Source organism: Podarcis filfolensis (genome assembly GCF_964270895.1).
Source record: "Podarcis filfolensis genome assembly, chromosome: 10".
Classification (NCBI taxonomy): Eukaryota; Metazoa; Chordata; class Lepidosauria; order Squamata; family Lacertidae; genus Podarcis; species Podarcis filfolensis.
The window spans coordinates 42050274-42073267 of NC_139612.1; the positions used below are offsets into that span (position 1 = coordinate 42050274).

Genomic DNA, 22994 nt, shown 5'->3' on the forward strand with positions numbered 1-22994 from the left:
CTTATTGACACTAGGAACAGTGTCTCACAAAAGAACCAATATCAACAGTGCATACTGGGTTATGTTGACTTTATGACTCAACAAGTTTGTGCAGTCTCAGTTCTGGCCAAACTAGACATTATTCAGGAGTTTTGTAGTGGTTGGGGTGGGAGATGCATGACCTACCTTCCTGTTTTCCCCGTGTCCCATACCTATTGCCCTATAAAAGGCCTTTACTTTGATGCAAACAAAATATCAAACTAGAAAACACCTATGGCTGCTTTTCATTTAAAGTAGATATATCAGGAAACTATTCGCATACTTGCTATTTGCATATTGCCTTAAACACAAGCTGAAGACACAGATGGCCTTGTGTCAGATTCGGAATCCCTAAAGAAATCTCCATGTGGATACAACGCCTGTTTGTTTCCATTGCCATTATGTTGTCAATCTTTGACTTCTGCTTGTTTCCACCTGTTGGAAAGGAGATTATTAAATCTAAGAACCGGCAGTGCTTCCAGCTCTTGCGGTGTATTATTTGTCTTCAGAGAGTCCATAAATTCTGCAGCGTATCAGGACAGTGTTGCTGAAACAAATTGACAGAGCAGCTTTTTAAAGGAGCACCCTCTGTGAGACATGAGTGGGTGGCAAATGGAAGCAAAACGATTAATTTCTCTAAAGTTCTGCTGCCAGAGCTTTCTACTGTGGTTTCTGAAATCCTCATGCTTAAGCATCCTTAGTATAGTTTTGGCAATTAAGGTGTAAATTTAGATTAAACCAAAATGATTAAACTAAAAATGAAATTGGCAAGAGCTTATTTGGCCTTCATTGATATTTGCTGCATTGTAGCAAGTGCTTCTGTTCTGTCAGAAAGGACATTAGAGACAGGAGCGGCAGGAAAGACTGTTCTGTTGGCATCCTGCTTGTTCACAATAAGTCCCCTGGGTAGTATTTTGCGTGAAAGCAGACTTTCCTTCCTGGGCTAATAAAGGTTTGAGAAAGTTGTGTTCCTTGGAGAAAACAATTCTCATGGTCCAAGTTCTCTATTTCAATTCCCAGGAATCAGTTACCACTTCCTTGCCACAATCTCCAAAGCCCTGAGCTTCTGATTCAAATTTTAGGGTGGTATGAAGAGAGGCATTTCACAGGTGTCCCTGCCTTTGGTCCAGCACACAAGGGGAACCTCTTATTCCCTTCCCCTCAGTTCTCAATGTGTTTGGCGAGGTGAATAAGTGCTTTACGGCCTTGAGAGGTTGGTCCACAGAATCCTCTTTTGCTATCTGTAGTGAATCAAACAGGACTAAGCTAATCTGATAGTGAGCACTCTGATTTTGTAGATCACACGCAATTAAAACTAATTGGTTCTCCTGTACTTTATACAATTCTGTTCTTGAAACTGCTTTAAAGCATTTTCACTTTTCTTTTCAACCGAATGTGTTCCCAGAACAGCATACAGATCAATTAAAAAACACGATGCAACAAACACTTTCTGAAAAATCCTTGTATGTAACTTCCCCATAAACTTGTGTTGTCCATACGAGTATGATTGTATGTATAAAGAAAGTACCCGCCTCGGTTTTAACGTTTAGCTTTATGTTTCCTTTTGTCTTGCCTTTCACGTGCTACAGAATCGAGAAACAATTAAGCAGGTTTCGAGGATGGTTACCTAGAAAGCCAATGAGGTTGGACAAGGAAAGGCTGCCAGACCTGGAGGAGAATGACTGCTACACTGCCCCATTCAGTCAGCAAAGGATCCATCAGTGAGTGTTGTAAGGAAGACAAATTTTGAGATGAACTAATACTGCTACAGTTTATTTTGGGGATAGCAGCATATTAGTAAGGATGGACCCCTACTGAACTGCTTGAAATTTTGCTCAAATGCTGCAGTTGCGGCCCTTTGCATCATTTCCTCTGGCTGACCGGGTGAGGCAGAGCCCTGTGGTAGGGGCCTCTGATGGACCCATTTGAACTTGAGTTGAGGTGGGCAGTTCACCTCTCCGCCCAGCCGTGGGAATTCCCGAACGGCTGGCTGCATATGCTTTCTGCTGCCAGGTAGGATGGCCGAACACAAGGGGCCACAACCACTGGGCCCCCTAGAAAGGGGTAAGCAGCCATTGCAGCCATTTCATCATTTCCTCAAGACTTCATTTACTAGTTGACAAATTAAAAGGGGTATTGATGTGTTACATGAATGCACCACAGCTTCAAATAGTTTATTGTTTTTGTTTAATTCATTTCATTTTGTCCTGCTTTTCTGCATGAAATGTGCTCTTAACTGTGTAGAAACATAACAACAATTCCTATGCAATTATAAAAACAGTAAAATGGCATAAAAATAATTAAAACAGCAGCAGACTTGAGGATGCTTTTAAAGTTCGGATAAGAATAAGCATGAGAATAAGAATAATTTTATTATTTACACCCCGCCCATCTGGGTTTGCATCACAGTCAAAATCTGTATTTTGTACTGCATCCCTAAACCAACTATTTAAGACACAAACTTAATGTAACTCTTAGCATTTAAAAATCAATCTATCGTCATGTTGTATATGCACAAAGTCCGTTTACATGAACAGATAATGTTTATGTGGAATTCTTTTGATATGGATGGAATTTTCTGAAACTCTTGATGTTGAGCTTTTCTGCATGGATTTTCTCTCTCCCACCCACCCACCCCCAAATTCTCATCTCACTCCTTAATCTGAATGATAATTTTCCCCAATACAGTCCTTTCATATTATGTTAATAATTATCATCATCATATAGCTGAAAACATTAGGAAGAACTTTCTGACTGCAAGAGCTGTTTCACAGTAAAATGGACTCCCTTGGGAGGTGATGGACTCTCCTTCCTTGGAGGATTTTAAGCAGAGGTTGGATTGAGATTCCTGCATCCCAAGGAGTTGGGGCAGATGACCCCTGGGGTCCCTTCCAACTCTATAATTCTATGTCTATATATAGTAATGAAGGGACAAAAAACAACTCTAACACTAGATTGAGTTTTGAATTACTTTATCCCTGGAAGTTTTAGGAGTGCATGTGACTTTCGGAATGCTAATAATTAATAACAGAAAATGAAGGTGGTGTATTTTGTTTCCTAGTAGAATTTGTGGTACATTTATTGCATATGACATTAGATCCTTCAATGGGAATTATAAGGGACAAGATTTCCTTACAAATAGGTGGCCAGTGCATGAGACTGGGATCTGTGTATTTTTAAATTGCTCATCTCAAGGCTCACCTCTTCAGGCCAAACAAGACATAATGCCTCCCACACAACAGTGTGAGTGATTTTTAAAAGTAAATGGCAGGCACCTTTGCTCTGATCCAGACTGGGTCCCATGTTCCTGCTGTTTGTATTGCGGGAGTGGGGGAGTTCCAGATTTACCCTTTAAAAACACTTATGCAATTGTTAGTTGTGTGAATGGCCTGTCATCATGACCCTTAATGACCTTGCAATAAAGGCCAAAATCTACTCTTGTCCATCTGGAGACCTTCCTGTAAATCAAGGAGTTGTTGCGTGGACTTTTATGAAAGGGTAAAATTACATTTGGCCTCAAGCTAAAGTTTGCAACCTGGAAAGTATCCAACAGAGAATGTATCAAAAGAAATTAATTGGCTGGCTGGCTTTCAGCTGGAGTCCTGTTAGTTCAAGGCTATTCTTTAGATGACAGTTTGGTGCATTGCCTTTATTCTGCCTTATTAAGCCACTGCAAGAACATTTTTAAATTTCCAAGTTTCCAGTTTTACTCATCTCTTAGGAAGTGCAAGTAACAAGGAAAGGTGCAATGTTATTGCTTCATTTTTAAAATCGGGCACAATTAAAATAAATCCCCTGTCATTCAAAATACATTATCTGACTTTTGGATGTTTCACTGTATCCCTTGCATAAACATTGTTTATGTTGCATTAGGCATCTGAGAGTCCTCCATGGCACCCAGGAAGTGAGGTTGTACTCTAACCCCAAGATTTTTGGTAGGATCCATAATTTTCATGTTGGCTATTGTCATGTCTGAGTCGGTGATCACAAGTATGAAGACCTATTCCGGGCATGTTTACTCAAAAAAATCCTGCTGCATTCAATGATGTTTACTCCTAAATAAGTGTACCTGGAACTTACGTAGGAGAGGGACCATCATTCAGTGACAGATCACATAGTTTGTATGCAGAAGGTCCCAGGTTCAGTCCCTAGTATCTCCACAGGTAGCAACAGATGATGAGACAGATCTCTCTGCCAGAGTTGATGCCAGTCTGAGTAGGCAATACTGGGCAAAATGGAAAGGTAGCTTGACCTGGAATAATGCAGCTCATTAAATTCCATAATTGTTGCATTTGACCACAGCCTTGGACAGGCAGAGGTCCAGTTCAATCTACCAACTTGTGAAGTCTGCTTTACTGAAGCTTATTTACTTCTATTGAGATTGAACTCCACAGGACCGGCCCACCCATGAGGCAATGTGAGGCAGCTGCCCCAGGCAGCAGGATTCATAGCGGCAGCAGAAACTGTGTATACATTTATCCCCAAGCCCTTGTTCCTCATTTAGCTCTAACCCCTTTTTCCCTGGTGTGGCATTTTGTGGTTTGCCTCAGGTGCCAAAATGTCTTGGGCTGGCCCTGTTACCACAAGATCATGTTATTATTTTTTAAAAAATCTTTCATATACAGTGTCCTTCAAATAAACCAGCTTAGCAGAAATTTCATATTGTAGTTCAATTAATTCTTTACTTACGTTCTACTGCTGATTTGTCAGCTATGTCAGTGACACCTTGTATTGTCATGAGCAATAACTATCTTGCTTGTGCTTGTTTTCAAAAATAGCTTCATCATCCACAACAAAGACACGTTCTTCAACAACGCTACAAGAAGTAGAATTGTTCATCATATTTTACAGAGAGTGAAATACGAAGAAGGAAAAAATAAAATTGGTAAGTGTGGGACAGCAACAGATTTTATTGCTTATTAGCCTCTCCAAGTAAGTAGGATGGTAGCTTTAAACATCCATATGCATCCCAATGCTTTAATGGGGAGGGAAATCACAACCTCACCTCTTTGGTCAATCAATCTGAAAAGTGATGAGGGTGCTCAGGATTGGGAAGAGAGTTAATTGCATTTGCAAATGAATCTATTAAAATTGTGGTTTCTGAAACAATATGAGAACCATAACACAGCCATCCTCTGAAATTTGCACTTACCCAAATTTTGCAATGCAGTTTTCCAAACTGGGTTTACAATATTGCATATATTGGGTAAAGTGTATGAATATATTCACAAAAATAACAAGAAAAAATGTGTTATTTTAAGAGAAATAGCTCACAAAAATGTGTACATTAGTCAAAACTTCATACAAAAAAAAGTGTTTATTAGGAGAAATTTGAACTAAAATGCAGATTTTAATGAGGATTTAAAAAATAAAATAAATCCGCAATCTGCTGCAGAAACGTGAACTGAATTTAAGTTTGGAAACCGAAAGAAATGAAATTCACAGAACCTTTCTACTCCTAAATGCTAATTCAATTCCCACTGCAGCACTGGGCTATGACACAAGGTAAATGGCACCCTCCACTCCTCAGAGGCAAAGAGGCAAAGGCATGACTGACAGGGCACCACAACAGCACTAGGACTTATTGTCATCTGGACTTCTTAACTATTTTCCAGAATAGCAGTTATTGTTTTATATCTATCTATATATCTATATAATAATAATAATAATTTATTATTTGTACCCCAGCCACTCTGGGCGGCTTCCAACAAAGATGAAAAATGCACTAAAATGTCACATATTAAAAACTTCCCTGAACTTTGCCTTCAGATGTCTTCTGAATGTCAGGTAGTTGTTTATCGCTTTGACATCTGATGGGAGGGCGTTCCACAGGGCGGGCGCCACTACCGAGAAGGCCCTCTGCCTGGTTCCCTGTAACTTGGCCTCTCGCAGTGAGGGAACCGCCAGAAGGCCCTCGGAGCTGGACCTCAGTGTCCGGGCAGAACGATGGGGGAGGAGACGCTCCTTCAGATATACTGGACCGAGGCCGTTTAGGGCTTTAAAGGTCAGCACCAACACTTTGAATTGTGCTCGGAAACGTACTGGGAGCCAATGTAGGTCTTTCAAGATCTATCTATATCTATATCTATATCTATATCTATATCTATAAATCTATAATGAAATTGTAGTATACAAATATTTTAAATAAATAAAATGCAGCCCACAGTTATTGAATAAGTGATTGCAATTGCTGCTGAAGATCCTAGTACTGCAGTTTTAACTGCTATTGCTGTGGTGCAGAGAACATGCTGGAGCACTCTTCAAAATCCTAAGCAATGCCAGAGTTTATCTGGAGATAGACTGTGGCAGTTGCTGTTTGTTTTGTTCAATGTAACCCATACTGCTGTGGAATGTGGGAGGTGGTTGGCAGGCCACTTTTGAAAAGACTTCAGGGGCCAGGTTCAGGCTGTGGGCATGCAGTTCCCTACCCTTATCTTAAGAGATGCCATGGCTGGCACTCATATTATTCTTTGATAAGATTACTAGACAGATACCTGAACTTCCCAGGCACTTGATAGCATAGGATAGGATAGGATAGGATGGATAGGATAGGATACCTGAAAGCTATCCTAACAAAATTAAGAGCAATTCACAAGGAGCTCTGAGAAATGTGGGTGTTCAAAAGTGCTTGTACCACTCTGCAACAGTTACCACACCTTTATAAAGTGTTATAAAGAATTTGCTGTTCCTTTTCCAACATTCAGCTGTTACTGTATTATTTCTAATGCATTATTGTCATTCCAACCCTGCATGCTATATATTGAATATTTTTGTTTTTTAGGTCTGAATCGATTGCTTACTAATGGCTCCTATGAAGCTGCATTTCCTCTTCATGAGGTATTATTTCCTATTATTTTTCTTAGCAAACACAATATAGTCTCTAGATGACTTTTACTATAATTATCATCAGTAATATTAATCCTGTTTTTTGCTGGATTGGGTACAAGTATTTTGTAGAAATACTTGCCTTTGAGACTCAAGGCATTTTCACACCATCGTTCTATTGTACAATAGAGTCTGACAAATCTCCAAGAAGAGCTTTGTTAAAAGACTTCAGAGAACAGTTTGTATCAGGGATAGGCAACGATGTTCTCCCAAGATGGACTCCAGCTCCCATCACCCCTGACCATTGGCCAGTCACATCTGGAGAGCACCACATTTTGTGAAGTTGATAGATTCAGGAGAGGCCATGTGTGACTTAAGAGGTCAAAACAGATGTCAAATTCCTTCTAGAGGAATCCTCCTCAGAGGAGGGCCTGGTACACCCTGAAGGGGACCATAGAGAACAAGAAGTTAGGCCAGGCAGCAGAAAGGCCAAATTAGAAGCACCAGGCCTTATGGCATCCCACCTAATAGAAAGTCAGAGCTAGAAGCTGAGCCACGTCCAAGCCCAAGAGAACATCAACTAAGCAAAGTGGAGAACCAGTGGAGTGCTCATCTGAAAGCCAAGACTTCCTTGAGAGTAACATGCTACTCATGAGGAGCTACTTCTTCATTAGTAGATCAAACTCCTCAGATAGCTGTGACGACCACCAGGTGTGCCTAGAGTGGGGCTTAGCAGGCTCGTAGATAAATGCCTGCAGTTCCTTAGGAAAGTTTCTGGAGCAGCTTCTGTACTGCAGCTTCTTGTCAGCTGTGTTGTCTTGCTGTGAACCTGACTTTCCTGTGTGTGTGACCTTGGCCTGTGACTGGACTATGGTTATTTCATTAACTGCCTCCCTCACCAAACTTGACCTTGGAGTTTGACCTTGCATTGGTCTCTGGACCTTCCTCAAAGTGGACTCCAACTTCTGGTATCCTTATTCCTACAGCAGGACAACAGTACCCAAAGTGATCATGCCTGGGTGACCCTATAACAATTCAAATTTAGGAGTGCTGGTATTATTATGTGTTCCTTCCTGTCTGTTCCTATAAGAAAGTAAACAACAGCATCCAGTATTAGCTGAAGTGTTACAAAGTTTTTGAGGGCTGGTCCAGTAGTAATCAATCTGTGAGGTTACCTGCGTATATTTCCAAACCCTGCCATACTTTGTTGTTAGGGTCATGTGAATGTTAACATGTATAAAACAGCTGTTCTGTGATCACTGATCCTATGATAGATCAAAGTACATGTCTTGGGATTTGCACAATCATGTAAGAAAAGGTTACAAACATATCTAACAGCAAAGTTGTTTGTTCTTTTTGGCTAATTTTTGTGCGCCTTTGCTAAGAAATATACAGTGCAACCTTAATGCTAAGATCTTATCTGGAAGCCCAGAAAAATAAAAACTTCCATTAGAAAAGAAACTGCAAACATTAGAATTGCTTTCTTTGAGTGCTCTTATCTTCCTTCAAAAGTTTCTGGGAGTTTGTAGACCCAAGGTTAGGAATTGGAATCTGAAGAATAGCAATATGCTGTTTATTTGTGTGAAAATAATACTAAATGAATGTGTGTGTGTGTGTGTGTGTGTGTGTGTGTTTGCTTACATGGATAGTATGTTTATTCTAATGAATACTTCTTCACTAATTTCTCCTTTACAACCTTTATTTTAGGGTGGTTACAGAAGTAAAAAATCCATAAGAACTCATGGGGCAGAAAACCACAGGCACCTACTTTATGAGTGCTGGGCTTCGTGGGGAGCTTGGTATAAATACCAGCCTTTGGATCTTGTACGGTAAAACCTTTTAAAAACCATTTCTTCATTTTTTTATATTTTGGTGTGTTTGGATGAATTAAATCAGCTTGTTAAGTGGCAGAGAAGGGCTGGTATTCACTGGTGGAGCACATAAATTGCGTGAAAAGCTCCCAAGATCTGACACCTCCAGATAGGGCTGAGAGGGGACCACTTTCCGAAACCCTGAGTAACTACTATAGTATGTGTTGAGTCATAGACTTGTGCTAAGTATTACTCTTTCCTATAGTCACAACAACTAGATTTCTGGCACTTTTAAAACCCACATTGGCACCCCAGATGGCATCTTGCCCACTTAAGGACTGCAGTATGAAGTCACAAAGTGTCCTACCCAGTATCCTTAGTTAAAAGTTGTGGCTTACATCCCAACTATAAGAGACTTAGTATGCCAGCATATAAGTGCTGAAGATGAACTATGGCCAACCTCCCTTCCAGCCCTTCATCACCGATTTTGCGTCCGCATTGCAGGCGAATAGACCACCACCAATTCTTAAGAGTAAAGTGTGGCTGAAGATACTGTAACTGAGAATGGTGTCTGAAAGTCTGCAAATGATATAGTACAGCAGTAACACATTTTTCTAAAATATAGCAAGTGCTAGGAGATTTGCTTTCTCTGCATTTGTTTTTAAAACTGATTTCCTAAAAGAAAAAAAAATTAAATATTTTACAGTAAATGCCGGGTTGATATAAAGTATATTTGTAACTATATGAAGTTATTTTAGAGAATAATTTTAAATGAAGGATAACAACAACAATAGGAGATTGCTCTTGGACTGCATTTTTTTCTGCAAACAGATCTGGTGTCAGTACCAGGCATATTGGGGCATTTGCCAGGATCATAGTGCCCCACCAGGGCCCACTGCTTACATGTGCCCTGGACACCCTCCCCAAAAAACAAAAAACCCAGTGCAGTGCTCCAGGCTGTATTGGGCAGCTGCTCCCAAGCATCATATTAGTTTCCCATAAGGTCACACAGCAGCAATATATCATTGTGAAAAATTTAAGTGGCAGCTAAACCCACCCACCCAAGATGTTTAGAACATGGTCCAGGCACTACAGCCGCCTGCCAGGGCATACTAATAGAGGGACTCCTTTCAAACCTGGTGCTTGTGCTGTCTGGAAAATACAACAAAGCAGAACATGATTTGATTCCTAAATGCCTGTTGAAGTACTCTTCCTTTTGAAATCTTTCACCTTATTCCAAGGGTGCTTTTTAAAATACCTAGCCTACAAATCTCACAAGGGTCCTCTTGGGGCATGCAGAATTTGGCAGCCTAATAATGTTGGGCACACTGACCATTTTCCAAATGCATTACTCTATTATAGTAAAAGCTAAGACTTAACTTCAGAGTTCTGCCTTAGTAGATGACTAAGATTCTGGGTCGCTTGGGAGTAATTTTTGAAAATCATTTGTAGCTGCAAATATACATTGTTCTATGACACTAATTAGTCTCTGAGCTGCTGCAGTCCATCTTTTTGTTTTCTGTTTACTTAGCTTTCTTCATGTCACAATATTGATTCTTTTTATCCATTAGTCTAGAAAAACAGAGATAAGTGCTTATAGTGACTAAGTTGCTTCAGAAGCAAGCAAATTGCTCTAGTAGTGACATTTGTTTCTGGTCATCTGTGCCACCACCCAAGGTAAATATCCATCAGACTTGAGCAGCATGGTTAAATCTTCATATCTCCTGGTATCCAGAGTTCAAGGGACATGTGACAATGGCACATACTCAAGATGACTCAACACAGCACACTTGAAATCCTCCCTTTAATTTGCTTTAGTTTCAATGCAAGTTTGGCCATGGAGTAGCAGGCTTTAAGTTTTTTATGTGGAAAGAAGAAGCTGAGATTTTCATGAAATACCAAGATTCAAGATTCCCTGCTGCCCCAATAAAAGTTTTAATGCATTATGTACACAAACCACCTATTGTGAATCAAGATGTATGTTTGCAGAGTTCCTGTGGCCCCTTGTGGGAGTTGTTGTATGATACCCATTACCCAGTCCATGATCTCACAGGCACTATTCAGAGATACCAAGGTATTAAAGCAGCTAATAAACTGCCCCGTATTCTTTTCGCTGGTGAATACCACCAGATCATATTCAAGTTCCATTGTTACTGGGAAAGCTTGTACAACTGCTGCTTTCTCTAGCAATAAATTTGAAGTCTTAATTCCGCAGTGCCATTAATCTGGCACATTCAACAGTCATTAATTTTGGTTTAATTACACCAGCTGGCCACTAAAGTTGCCAGAAAGAAGCAAACAAACAATGTGTGTGAATAATCTGCACAGTTCTGAATAGATGTCCCCATGGGATGCTGTGATGTGTAGTTTCTCTATAAAACATGTATCAAAAACTTTTGTTAAAGGTTCTGGATGATCTCTTTATGATCTCCACCTGAAATTGGTTTACAGGTTACTGCAGGAAAAGCTCCAAAACAAACAAACAAAATACCCAAAAGGGTATAAAAACTAATAGCTCTTTCAATTGGCTGCATTTCCTCACTTGAAATTGCACATGTTATTGTCTGCAGCAGAGCAGTCATTCCTAAATGTTAGAGCCTATCAGTAGCTCACCTATATCCTCATGAATGAGTTGCCTGCCTGCTGGCAGCACTATCAACTTGGCAATTAAGACATTTCCAGAGCAGACGACATCTGTTGATGTCTGCCTAATTTTGTGCATGTTGATGTCGGACCTGGGATGATGTGTCGGGTTTGTAAGATTAGCCAAGGTAGTAGTTATGAAGTGTTAATATTCCCAGTTTCTGAGCTGGTTTTCTTTGATAGATACTGCATCGTATGATAACTGAGCTCTGTCCGTGGTGCTTGATCTTTGAAAGCCCTTTGGCACACACAGAATAGGAAGTGACAGATTACTATGTGAAGACATGCGAACTGTGTGCAGTTGGTGGGGTGTAGTAGGGAGCCTGAACAGCTTAACCGAACAACTGCGAAAAGTCTTGGCAGATATGTATCGACTCTATGCAGGCATTAAGTTAAATGCACATAGGTTGGGAGTGGGGTCTGCTGCTGTGGTTCTCCCCATTCCTAGTTCATACATACTTTGCACCAGGGGTGGGGAACTTCAGGGACCCTCCAAGCCTCTGTCCTGCCCATGGGACTCTCTCAGGCCACACTCCAGATCCCCAGACTGGACCCCTTTACTCCTTGCTCATCTTCCTCAGTTGCATTAGCGTGGCTAGAATGTACCTTCGAACTGTGAAGATGTCTCTTGCTTGCTTGATTAGAGGATGGAGAAGTACTGAGGGTGGTGTTGGAAACCTCTGGCTTCTGCATGCCTGGAATGTAGCCTATTGTACAAATATGAGAATCGCATTTGTTTCTCTGCTTGCTTTTGCCTCTGGCTAGCACACCACTGGCATGTGACACCCCCCCCCCCCGAAGGTTACCTATTACAGAATGCAGCCTTGGGGGAAAAGGTCCTCCATCCCTGCTCTTCACAGTATGAATTGATGCCTACGCTTGGGGCTAGTATCAGTTTCTGGGATTCTTGGGCAGCATGAGAACCCACTCTCAGGGCCCACTGTTGACAAATACCCAAGACCACCATTAAATAAATCCAGCCCAGCGCTCCAAACGTCAGAGAGCTGAATCTAGCTATCAAGCTTTAGAGTGTCCCTATGTGGGCAATGTAAATGGCAGGGAGATCCAGCCGCCTGGGCTGGTCAGAGAACTGTCAGTGTCTGCTGCCAGGTAACTACTGATGCAGGACACGCACCAGACAGCACTTTCCCCCAGAGCCTCTTCAAGCATACAGTACGTCCTGAACAGGCTTATGTGGGCAACATGGTTACGCAGCCCCTTAGTGCTTATGTGTGTGTTAGGCATCAATCTGATGGAACGGGTAGGAATGAGGCAGAGTTGCCAAAGCAGGTCTCATGGGAAGTGAGAATGATCCCATGAAGTTCAGTCATTCTCTATTGATTGTTCTTCTGGCTTTGGGTGGCTAAAGTGCATTTCAGCATCTCTCAGTAATAATACCCAACAGTCATATCTGACAGGGCTGGGAGAGCAAAGAGATGGAACTATTGATCTGATCATCCTCAGTACAGTCCAAGCTCTCGTCTGAATTACTGTTCTGCCAGTGGTGATGTCAGTTTTTTTTAATGGTAGCATGATGTGAATGATACTGTTTAGCTGTGTCAATGTTCACATAAAGCATGCCAATAAAATCATTACTGGCTGTGCTCTTTTAAAACTACAAGTGAAGAGGCCCTGTGGATCCCATTCATACACAGAGAGCAGTTTGGTACACCCGCTCCTCGTCCTTTTGCAATGCATAAATTAACACTGGCATCATTTGGGGTCTTGGAAGCAGCTGCTCATTGGTATCAGAAGTCACAATGTGTGCACTGCTTCTTGCAGCTGCAGGACTGGGCAGGGATTTCAAGTACTGAAGGAAACAAGAGAGCAAAAAAAAATAAAAAAGCACCTATCCTAGGGAGTGGAGAACAGCAGTATAAATAAATCTTAGCTGAGTGTTCTGCTTCTACTTTGCTTTACAGTTTTAAATTATAGGCTTGGATTCATGTAGGCCATGTAAATCCCATAGACTTTAAGTTTTCTTTTGCACTGGAGCGAACCCAGATTGCTATTCAGTATGTCAGCCAAACAATTAGGCCAGAAGTTTCTCTCATGCAGCAAAGACAGATTTGCAGCTGTTGCCAGTGTTGTTTTTACACTGCCAACCTGCTGTCCTTGTCACAAAAGACCACATTACGGTTACAAGTTTATCAGTTCAGTCAGAAGACCCAAGGGACCTTCTGATTGACAGAGGAATACAAAAACAAATTGACTGCATTTGGCAAGTAAAGCCTGAACTTCAAGGAAGATCACTGGAACATGCCAACCTGCCCCACAAAAAGACATTGTACAGTACAAAATACAAGGTGTGGAGTTAATGCAAGTAGATAGGTTGGCTGGGTTTTAACTTAGAGACCTGATGAACCATCCATTCAAAGCCCAACAATTGCCCCTTGTTTTTAATGGAAGTAAAATGTCATTCTTCTGAGTCTCTGAATAATATACTTTTATGTTAAGAACCAGTGTTCAATCCTATTAAAGATGTCTTCATAACTTTGTTGCCTTGTGTTTTTGACAGACGGTACTTTGGTGAGAAAATTGGCTTGTACTTTGCCTGGTTAGGCTGGTATACAGGAATGCTCTTCCCAGCTGCCTTCGTTGGACTCTTTGTCTTTCTGTATGGAGTAGCCACATTGAACCACTGCCAAGTCAGGTGAAGTGAAAACAAAACATGGCTACTAATATATTTGATATAAGCAAGCATTGCATGGAGGTCTTTAGTGATTAAATATTATACAAATAGCTGAAATAGATGTATTCAATTCAATAAATAAATGTATTCAGTTGCTATTTAACATTCCCACACACCAGTATTGTTTTGATCTTTTGTTTTACCCTCCTTGGCAGCTCTTAAACAACAACTACTACCACTACTACTAACTTTTTCTGAAGTAAAAAAAAAATGGCTTATTTTAGGTTTGTCCTGTTTTTCTCCTGCTCACTACTCCACTGCCCAAATTATGAAAGCACTCTGAAGCGTATTAGTTGTAAACTGAGCTATTAATCATGATCTCTTCTCTTTTCCAGTAAAGAAGTCTGCCAAGCTACAGAGATTATAATGTGCCCTATATGTGATAAATACTGCCCCTTCATGAGGTTGTCCGACAGCTGTGTTTATGCCAAGGTAAAAAAAATATTAAAAAATTAAAAATGCTTTTGACTTCGTACAGCAACAGTGTTTAATTTAGTACCATGAAAAACATTGTTTGCCTTTTTAAAACTTCCAAACACTTTACGTTTAACTTTGGTGCAAATGAGTGCAACTCCTTCAAGGGTGATGCCTCTGCTTAGGAAATTAAAGTATTACGTGTTTCTGGATAATATGTTTTGTTTTACCGTAATTTTGAATAAAAAGTTTTTTTTAAAAAAAAGGAAATTAAAGTATTACTGATAGAAGCAGGACAAACTATGGTATTGTTACATTAAAAATATTATTTAATTTACATCCCACTTATTCTCCAAGGATCTCAAGGTGGCACAAATGGTTCTCCCCTCCCTCATTTATTCCCCACGACAACCCTGTGAAGTAGGTTAGGTTGAGAGGCAGTGACTGGCCCAAGGTCAGTGAGCTTCCTGACTGAGTAGGGATTTGAACTCTGATCTCTCAGGTGCCAGCCCAACACTCTGATCACTGCAACATAGCGGCTGTGGTTTGCCTCAGCCTCTGAGCACTGAGGAACTTTGAAGTGACAGTCCATACCTCAGGTCTGGTTTCCTAGTTTAGAAGCATGGTCCTTAACCTTTTTTGGGTCACGGACCCCTTTGGAAATCTGATGAAAGCTATGGACCCCTTGAACTTATTTTTTTCTGTGTTTTTCTGTTTCATGGACCCCTTGAAACTCATCCATAGACCCCCTAAGGGTCTGTGAAGCACAGGTTTAAAAACCCTGCTTTGGATAGAAGGTCACTACAAACTCTGGTGTCTCTATATGGTTTTATCCACACATATATACAGTGTGAGCATAAGAAGGAAGGGCTCACAGCATTAACCCTCCAATAGATAGTGATTCTCCTTAGGTTTTTAATGAAGTTTCCCAGTGCCATAGCACTGGATTCTCACATAGAGCAGAATAGGGCCTCTCTGTGCTCCCAGATCTTGCTACAAGGTTAGATTGGCTATTATTCTTTCACACTCACCCCCAGCCAGGAGAGAGGGGGAAAGTAAGCCCAAAATCCCTCATGGCACTCTCTTTCAGAATTATGTTTCTCCTTCCTGCCTGATGTCCCACCCGGTGACAGCCCCAGTTTCCCCTGGGTCATCCAACACCACCTTCAGTGGTTTGTGACTGTCTCAGCTCAACTGGGATAGAGCCAAATCTGTTCAGATAGCTCGAATTTGGCTTGGATCTGGTGCACAGCCTTACCCTTTATGTTCAATGGTGCAATTCTGTACTTTTCCTCTGTGATCTTTATACATTCTAAAATAAATCACGGAAGCATGCCTCTTCTCTGCAGTCATGCAACTCTTCGTATGATAGCAGGAAATGTAGCCAGTCTGCATGAGGGTCTGATGAGGTCTTTTTGTGCAGCTGACACTTGTGTCTTGAGCTTTTAATTCACATATATCTTCTCAGTGTAATTAATTGCTTCCCTGTGTGTCAGGGTCTTATGGTTTTTTTCCCCTCAGGAGAACAGTTCAAGCAGATTTCCCTTTGATAGCTTAATGACTGCATGATTTCAGAAAGGCTCGTACAAAGAGGAATATATTACTGTAGGCTACAAATGGGCTGACATGTAGAAATAGTGGTCTGGTAGTAAAAACATACCCAAGGGTTGGCTTGCTACTGATAGCCGAATCATAAGCATATTGGAAACTTCTCCTAATAAATGTTTGTCATCCTGATGTTAGGCCTAACCCTTTGCAGTTTAAGCAAATTTCCTGAGTAAGATATATCCCTTATTTTTTACACAATAGAAAACGATAGTTTTGAATAGAATATTCAAAATCAATGGCTGAACCTGATTGTCTTTTCACAGGTAACACATCTTTTTGACAATGGGGCTACTGTGTTTTTTGCTGTTTTCATGGCAGTGTGGGGTAAGTTCTGCTCTAAAGGTAGGTTATGTCAGTACTTTTTTGTTTTTAAAAATCTTATTCTATTCTAAATACTTGATTATTTTAATGGTGCTGTGGGCTCATTTCCCTACCCCACCCCACTCACATTTGTAGGTCACTCTTTCTGATTTATAAACTTTCCTGACAGTGTGTTTGTTCATCATGTTCATGCAATAGATTGTCAGAGACTACTGATATCTTGAACTCAATATTAAATTAACAACAACAACATGTTTCAATGTGGCCCATGGCACTCAATCAGTTGTCTGCCAACATAGTCCACAATCCTGTTAATGTAGAGGATTTATGTTCTGGAAAGTAGCAAATGTTCATGTTTTCTGAAAGAATAAAGCTCTTTCTGTCTGATACCCTGCTGAGATGAAAGGCTCTGCATGATTTATGGCCTTTGTGGCCAAACACAGTCAAATCCTTGCTCAAGCGATAACGTCCAGACGCAACATTTATTTCAGGAACAATATTAGATCTGCAGGATTTAGACAGTGTGCTTTGCAGGGGAGGGGGGCAAAGCTCCATGGTGGAACACATGCTTTGCATGGGAAAGATCCCAAGTTCACTTTCTGGTATCTCCAGCTATGACTGAAAAGCAGTCTTCTCTGAAAGCCTCAAGAGCCATGGCCAGTCAGCAGAGACAACTCTGAATTAGATATATGTAGAGTCTGACTCAGTATAGGACAGCCTCCTATGTTCCAATGTCATTCATGAATAACTCTCAAAAAGAGTTAGAGCTGGAACATTAGAGAAGGCTGAGGGACTTACATAGTCACTTCCTCAACTGCAGGACTAGGGAGCCTGTGGCCTTGGGACTACAACTCCCATTGGTCCCAATCAGCATAAGTGATGGTCAGAGTTGATGGGAGTTGCAGCTCAGTAATTCCTAGATGACCACATGTTACCTAGCCCTGCTCCATCTGGCCCTCTGCAGGATTGTTATCGGAAGCTGGGTGATGGCTTGCAGTTGTGTTTTCTCCCCCATCCGGGGTAAATTAGACTCCCCCCTCCCCCTATAGTTTCCTGCTAATAGCACTGCCTGGCTGCCAAATGGGCACTCCTCTAGCAAGTTTGGGCTTCCCATCTGTTTCTGTGGATTGGGAGTGGTGGGAGAGAATTGGGGTTCAAGGCTGGGATCAGGATGGGCAGGGCATCTCTTCGGGCTGTTTTTGTACTGGTGTGGGTTTCTCCATGTCTTCAGTGTGAGTGGGCTGCTGTGTGGGGCCCCCAAAGCATCTCTGGCTCAGCTGGAATCCTGATATTCCAGATACAGAATTCAGGTAATAGATTTTCAGTGATATGTTTGATTGAAAATCTCTTAATGTAATAGTTTGCTAATCTTTAGAATCAAGAGGTGTACTTCCAAACTGGAAAGGGGGGAGTACGCAGCCATCACAGAATTTCTCATTTGGTTGCCTGTTGCAGTTAAAAAATTGTTTGTTTTTACTTATTTTTAACACTGAGAAATAAGTTGACTGCTTAAGCATTATTCACATAGGACAAGTGGTTTTACAAAAGTAGTACGTTTTGCTCCTCAAAAGAAAATATGTCTGTTTGCATAATAAAATAAAATGTACCCTTATTCAACTACAATGAGATGATAAATTAATGTGGTATTTTGTTAATATTTCTTTCCATTTCTCTACTATAGCAACTGTTTTCCTGGAGTTTTGGAAAAGAAGACGAGCAGTAATTGCCTACGACTGGGACTTGATAGACTGGGAAGAAGAGGAGGTTTGTATGTCTATGCTGCTGCTTTACCGGTGAGAGTAGGAAGAATATTTAGTTAAGTTGGCTTCAAAATACAGATTTAGCTTTAGAGAAAGAAAGAGAGTTATCCCAGCATGGAGTTTGATTCCCTTGCATCCTTTCCGGAGCCTTTCTAGGCCATGGCATTTTACATTAGCTGAGTCACTGACACAGCAGGTGGATGAAATCAGCCAAGCAACAATTCCTAAAATAAAATTGATTGGCAGCTGTACAGGTAAAGCGAGGCAACTTTGTGAAGTCTTAGACCTATTTCTCCCTGAGGTGGCAAGCCTGTATGCTGGATATAAGGATATCAGCTTGCCAAACCATGGTTTAGCAAGCCAGGAAAGGACATCGGGATTCTGCAGTTGTCCTTCCCTCACCTCATTTGCATACTGTCTTTGGCCCTTCCACCCTGTTGTATTTAAACCAGAATTCCTTGTAATATCCAAAATTGTGAACTCTGCTTCAATACCAGTTCACCAATCAATACTGGTTAGTAAACTTACATTAAACCAGAGTTCCCTGCTTCGGATGTAACCGGGAAGTCTAGCTTAAACAGACCAGGACTGTTTATATGCAAGCAGTTTATATGCAAAGGGCAAAGGGCAAAGGGATAAGTGTGGGCCTGGTACTATTTACAGCTTGCTAAATCACTGTAAGGCTGTTCCAGTATTCGAATAAAGGTGGGGGATTTGCATGGCTGAGTGCTTCTCCATGCAGAGAATTTTTACATGAAAAACTGGCATGTCTAGTAGATAGGGGCTATTTTCTTGCCACCTATGAAATGGTGGCTTACAGGAGACTTGTTGTGAGCCTGCAATATGTCAGTAGGCTGATTTGCGGAGGGCACAAAGACCTAATCTGGGTCAGGGATACTTTACTCAGTAAATACAACATTCCTTGCCAGAAACAGAACATATGTTTCATTTTCTGCTGAGGTATATAATGGAATTAAGTTTATTGAAGCTTTTATTAATTGCTAGCATCTGCTATCAATCCTCTCATCTTGCTCAGCAGAGCATATTACATAATTTGCTGGTGTGATCTTGTGAATATTCTTCATACATCTTTTAATAGCTTTGTTCATAGGAATAAATAAGTTAATTTACCACAGAGCCTAATTTTGAGCTGTGAATTGTGACATTCCTGTTTTCCTCATTGGCAGCAGCCCAATCCAGAATTTATTCAGGATCACACAGACCAAAGTTAGTCTGTTCAGTATGTTGCTTGTATCTTTCTAGCTTGTGTAATTCCACCTGGAGGCAGAATGTGGGAAGAGACGGTGATCCTACAGTTCTGACTCACTTGCTAAATAATATTTTTTATTCTCAGGTTAGGAAGGAATTCCAGTGCAATAGAAAACCCTTAGTTTCTGGCAGCAGCAGAAAGCACTTTCTCAGCAGATATATCTCAACTGCTTTTCATGTTAAATTAAATCATGTAATATTGACAAAATTCTGATAACCTGGGGCTTGCTGTACAGGACTTTGTCTAATTCTATGTTTCAAATTTTTCATATGTTCTTTAGGAAGAAATACGGCCCCAGTTTGAAGCCAAGTACTCCAAGAAAGAACGAATGAATCCCATATCTGGAAAACCGGAGCCTTATCAAGCATTTGCAGATAAATGCAGCAGAATTATTGTTTCTGCATCTGGAATATTTTTTATGGTTTGAAAAATATAATTCCTTTTGAATTGTCTGAAAACTAGACTTTCTCATCTCTGTTAGCAAAATGGGGGGAGTTCATAATATTATTAAGCTGTTCCTGATGTTTAAAATGGTTTGTGTCACGGTCTGACACAGTTGTTTTATAAGCAACCATTGTATAAAGGTATTTTAGCATGCTGTTCCTGAAACTTTTACCTGCCAGAAGGTTCTGCTGACTGGAAAACTTAGGTGTTACTAACATATTCAGAAAAAGCAACTGATACAGTAGAGTATTCATGAGACTATGCCACTTTAGTATAAAGACAGGAGATTTCACATTCAAATTACTCCACCACATATTCCTCCCTACCTTACGTGCAGGACACATTATGTACAGGACACATTAGGTTATTTTAGAGCATGATGCATTCAGTGCTGGATTACCAAATAGGCAGAAGAGGCACCGGCCTATGAGCCCCATGCCTTTTAGGGGCCCCGCAACAACAGATCAAAATAATATTGATTTGATCTTGAAAGAAAATGTGCCTAATTTGTTGAAGAGGCAGCCCACTTGCATTCCCAGATTTTAAGACAGTTGCCAGGGCAATTCTCATGACGCAGACAAGCCCATTTCCCTGTCCTTGAATATATTCATGCATAGGAAAACCGTCATGTCTGGAATGGCTGTATTAAGCATTTGTGTGTAACATAAATTTAATTTTTCTTTTTCAGGACTGTGAGTAAGCCAACCTTAATTTTAGTTGTGTTACTGAAGAGGATTGGCTTGAGGATTATTGATAAACAATTCACTATTTCAATTTTAATACTTGATCACAATTTTCTGAAGGGTTTTTTTTACTTATGCTTAAATAGCTGAACTACATTTTGTAAAGGCATTTCAGCATTAAAAGAGCCCAAAACAGAGTGTTTTCTTGCAAGGAAGTAGATGGGTGTTTCAAGCTGCCATGTAATAGTAATTGTAACCACAGTCATTAATGGGTTTTCTAAAGTTTACAAGCTGAAGTGCTTCTCTAAGGGGCAAAGGCCAGAGGGCTTGCTTGCTTTGTTCTGTCTACTAGGAAATGAAGCTCAGCAAACCACTCTGTCCTTGCTTTTGTTGCTTCATCTCCCATATTGACAGTAGTAATGCTTTCCATTTAAGTAAGTACTTCATCATCTGAAGGTCTCAAAGCACTTTGCAAACATTATACACTTGAGCCTACTCAATGGACTAGAGACCATTTCTATATCAGTGGTATTCACTTAGTTCTTCGAAGATCTCATTTGAGACCTGAGTTCTTTTTGTATCGTTGAGCATTAGTGTTAATTGACTCCTCTGAGAAGAAGCGGACATCATGGTGTCATCATAAGAGGTTTGGGTGTGCTCAGCATAAGGTCTCACTTCAGCAGAACAGCTGAGCATGTTTCTAAATTGGCCTTAATCAGAAAAGCAATTAAGCAACTGTTAGTTTAATTGCTTTGCTGAAACAAAGCCTAGTTGAACCCTTCAGATAAAAAGTGTGAAACTGTCAACATTCTGAAAGGACTTCACAAAGCCTAAGTAACTTTGCTGTTGAGAGGAGGAGAAAAAAAAAATGAAGTTCCCATCTAGAGAAATGCAAATTTGTCCCTGCAATCCTCTACAACATACATAAATATAAAATACAGTGGTACCTTGGGTTACATATGCTTCAGGTTACCTACGCTTCAGGTTACAGACTCCGCTAACTCAGAAATAGTACCTCAGGTTAAGAACTTTGCTTCAGGATGAGAACAGAAATCGTTCTCCGGTGGCGTGGCAGCAGCAGGAGGCCCCATTAGCTAAAGTGGTGCTTCAGGTTAAGAACGACCGCCGGAACGAATCCAGTACTTAACCCAAGGTACCACTGTATAGATGTCTACTCAGAAGACAGCCCCATTGAGTTCAGTGGGGGCTTTCTTCCAGGTAAATTTGTATAGGATTGCAGCTTGAATGTTGCAATTCTGGTTATGGCATATTTTGCATTGTTTCAAGTTCCTTCCAAGGCATAGGCTCTACCCTGTATTTTGAAAATAGAGTGGAAAAGTGGACACATTTATTTAGTTCAAAAAATATCATTATAAAATAAATAGGAAGTGCCTTACAGAAACTTCTTTTTAAAAACAACAGCAAACAAACATATAGTTCATTAAAGGGGAAAAACCACCCAGCTGTAATATATTTGAAACAATGGCTAACTGAGCAGTCAGCAAAGCTAAAAAAATGCTGGGCAAATTGGGAAGTTTATCCTTGGCATCTTGAAGAAGATAGCAGCTAAGCCTCCTTGGGGAGGGTCTTCCATGTCAGGGACACCACAGTCTAGAAAGCCCTCTAAGTGTGATTAAGATAATGGTGGTGCTGGTGGTTAATTGTAATAATTTAGGACTGTTGTACGGAGACGAAATTATATGGCTAGATTTAATTGGCTTTTTGCAGACTTAGTATTTTGGACACAGGACAAGAAGATGACATTCTATTAAGATGTGGAAGCAATCCAACATGCAAGAAGAACAAGTAGCTTTCAGAATTGTCCCATAGCCCACACACGTCATACATCACCAGTGTCTCAAACTTCTTGAGAAAATCAGCATACATTTCTGGGTCATCCTTGGAATGTTTGGATTTAGACTTCACTTCTTAACAATTGCAGGAGGAAATTTATTAGCGGATTGATTTTCAGCCTGTTCTATCTGTTCTTCCCCTGCCCCTTTAGATCTGTGTGGTGATTGCTGCTGTTTTTGGCATTGTTATTTACCGTGTCGTGACTGTCAGCACTTTTGCTGCCTTTAAATGGGCTTTAATCAGGAATAACTCTCAGGTTGCAACTACCGGGACTGCTGTATGCATCAACTTTTGCATCATCATGCTACTGAATGTTGTAAGTAGAGATAATAATATTGGAGTACATTTCAAACAGTTTTGTCCTTTTTAAAAAAGAATAACGCATTTCAACTTTTTTTTAATGGTCAAATTCAGCTCTAGCCTAAGCAGAAAACATGTTATTTGAAAGGACTTTCAGTAAAATTCTAAATAAATAATGCAGCAACTACAAGTTTAAGAGCAACAAAGAGATTAATGTGCAAGAGAATACAGTTGGTGTTAATTTATTCTTGTATGCATTTGTCTTGACAAGGTTAGATGTCTTGATTAAAAGGACATTCAAGCAATATCCCCTAAGACAACTGCAGAGCTTCCATTGAAATTGTCACTGCC

At 40.5% G+C, this 22994-nt stretch overlaps 1 protein-coding gene across 5 annotated transcripts in view; it reads left to right on the plus strand.

Annotated features, from left to right (window-relative positions):
• ANO4 (anoctamin 4) overlaps positions 1-22994 on the plus strand; it is a 132513-nt gene that overhangs the window by 91439 nt on the left and 18080 nt on the right. For all 5 annotated transcript variants that reach the window (XM_083573609.1, XM_083573611.1, XM_083573613.1 and 2 more), the window contains 10 exons: positions 1608-1739; positions 4797-4903; positions 6800-6855; positions 8551-8672; positions 13816-13950; positions 14325-14421; positions 16275-16335; positions 18014-18096; positions 19643-19783; positions 22495-22659. In XM_083573609.1, the coding sequence (XP_083429735.1) occupies positions 1608-1739; positions 4797-4903; positions 6800-6855; positions 8551-8672; positions 13816-13950; positions 14325-14421; positions 16275-16335; positions 18014-18096; positions 19643-19783; positions 22495-22659 (1099 nt within the window). The remainder of the gene's footprint in view (positions 1-1607; positions 1740-4796; positions 4904-6799; positions 6856-8550; positions 8673-13815; positions 13951-14324; positions 14422-16274; positions 16336-18013; positions 18097-19642; positions 19784-22494; positions 22660-22994) is intronic.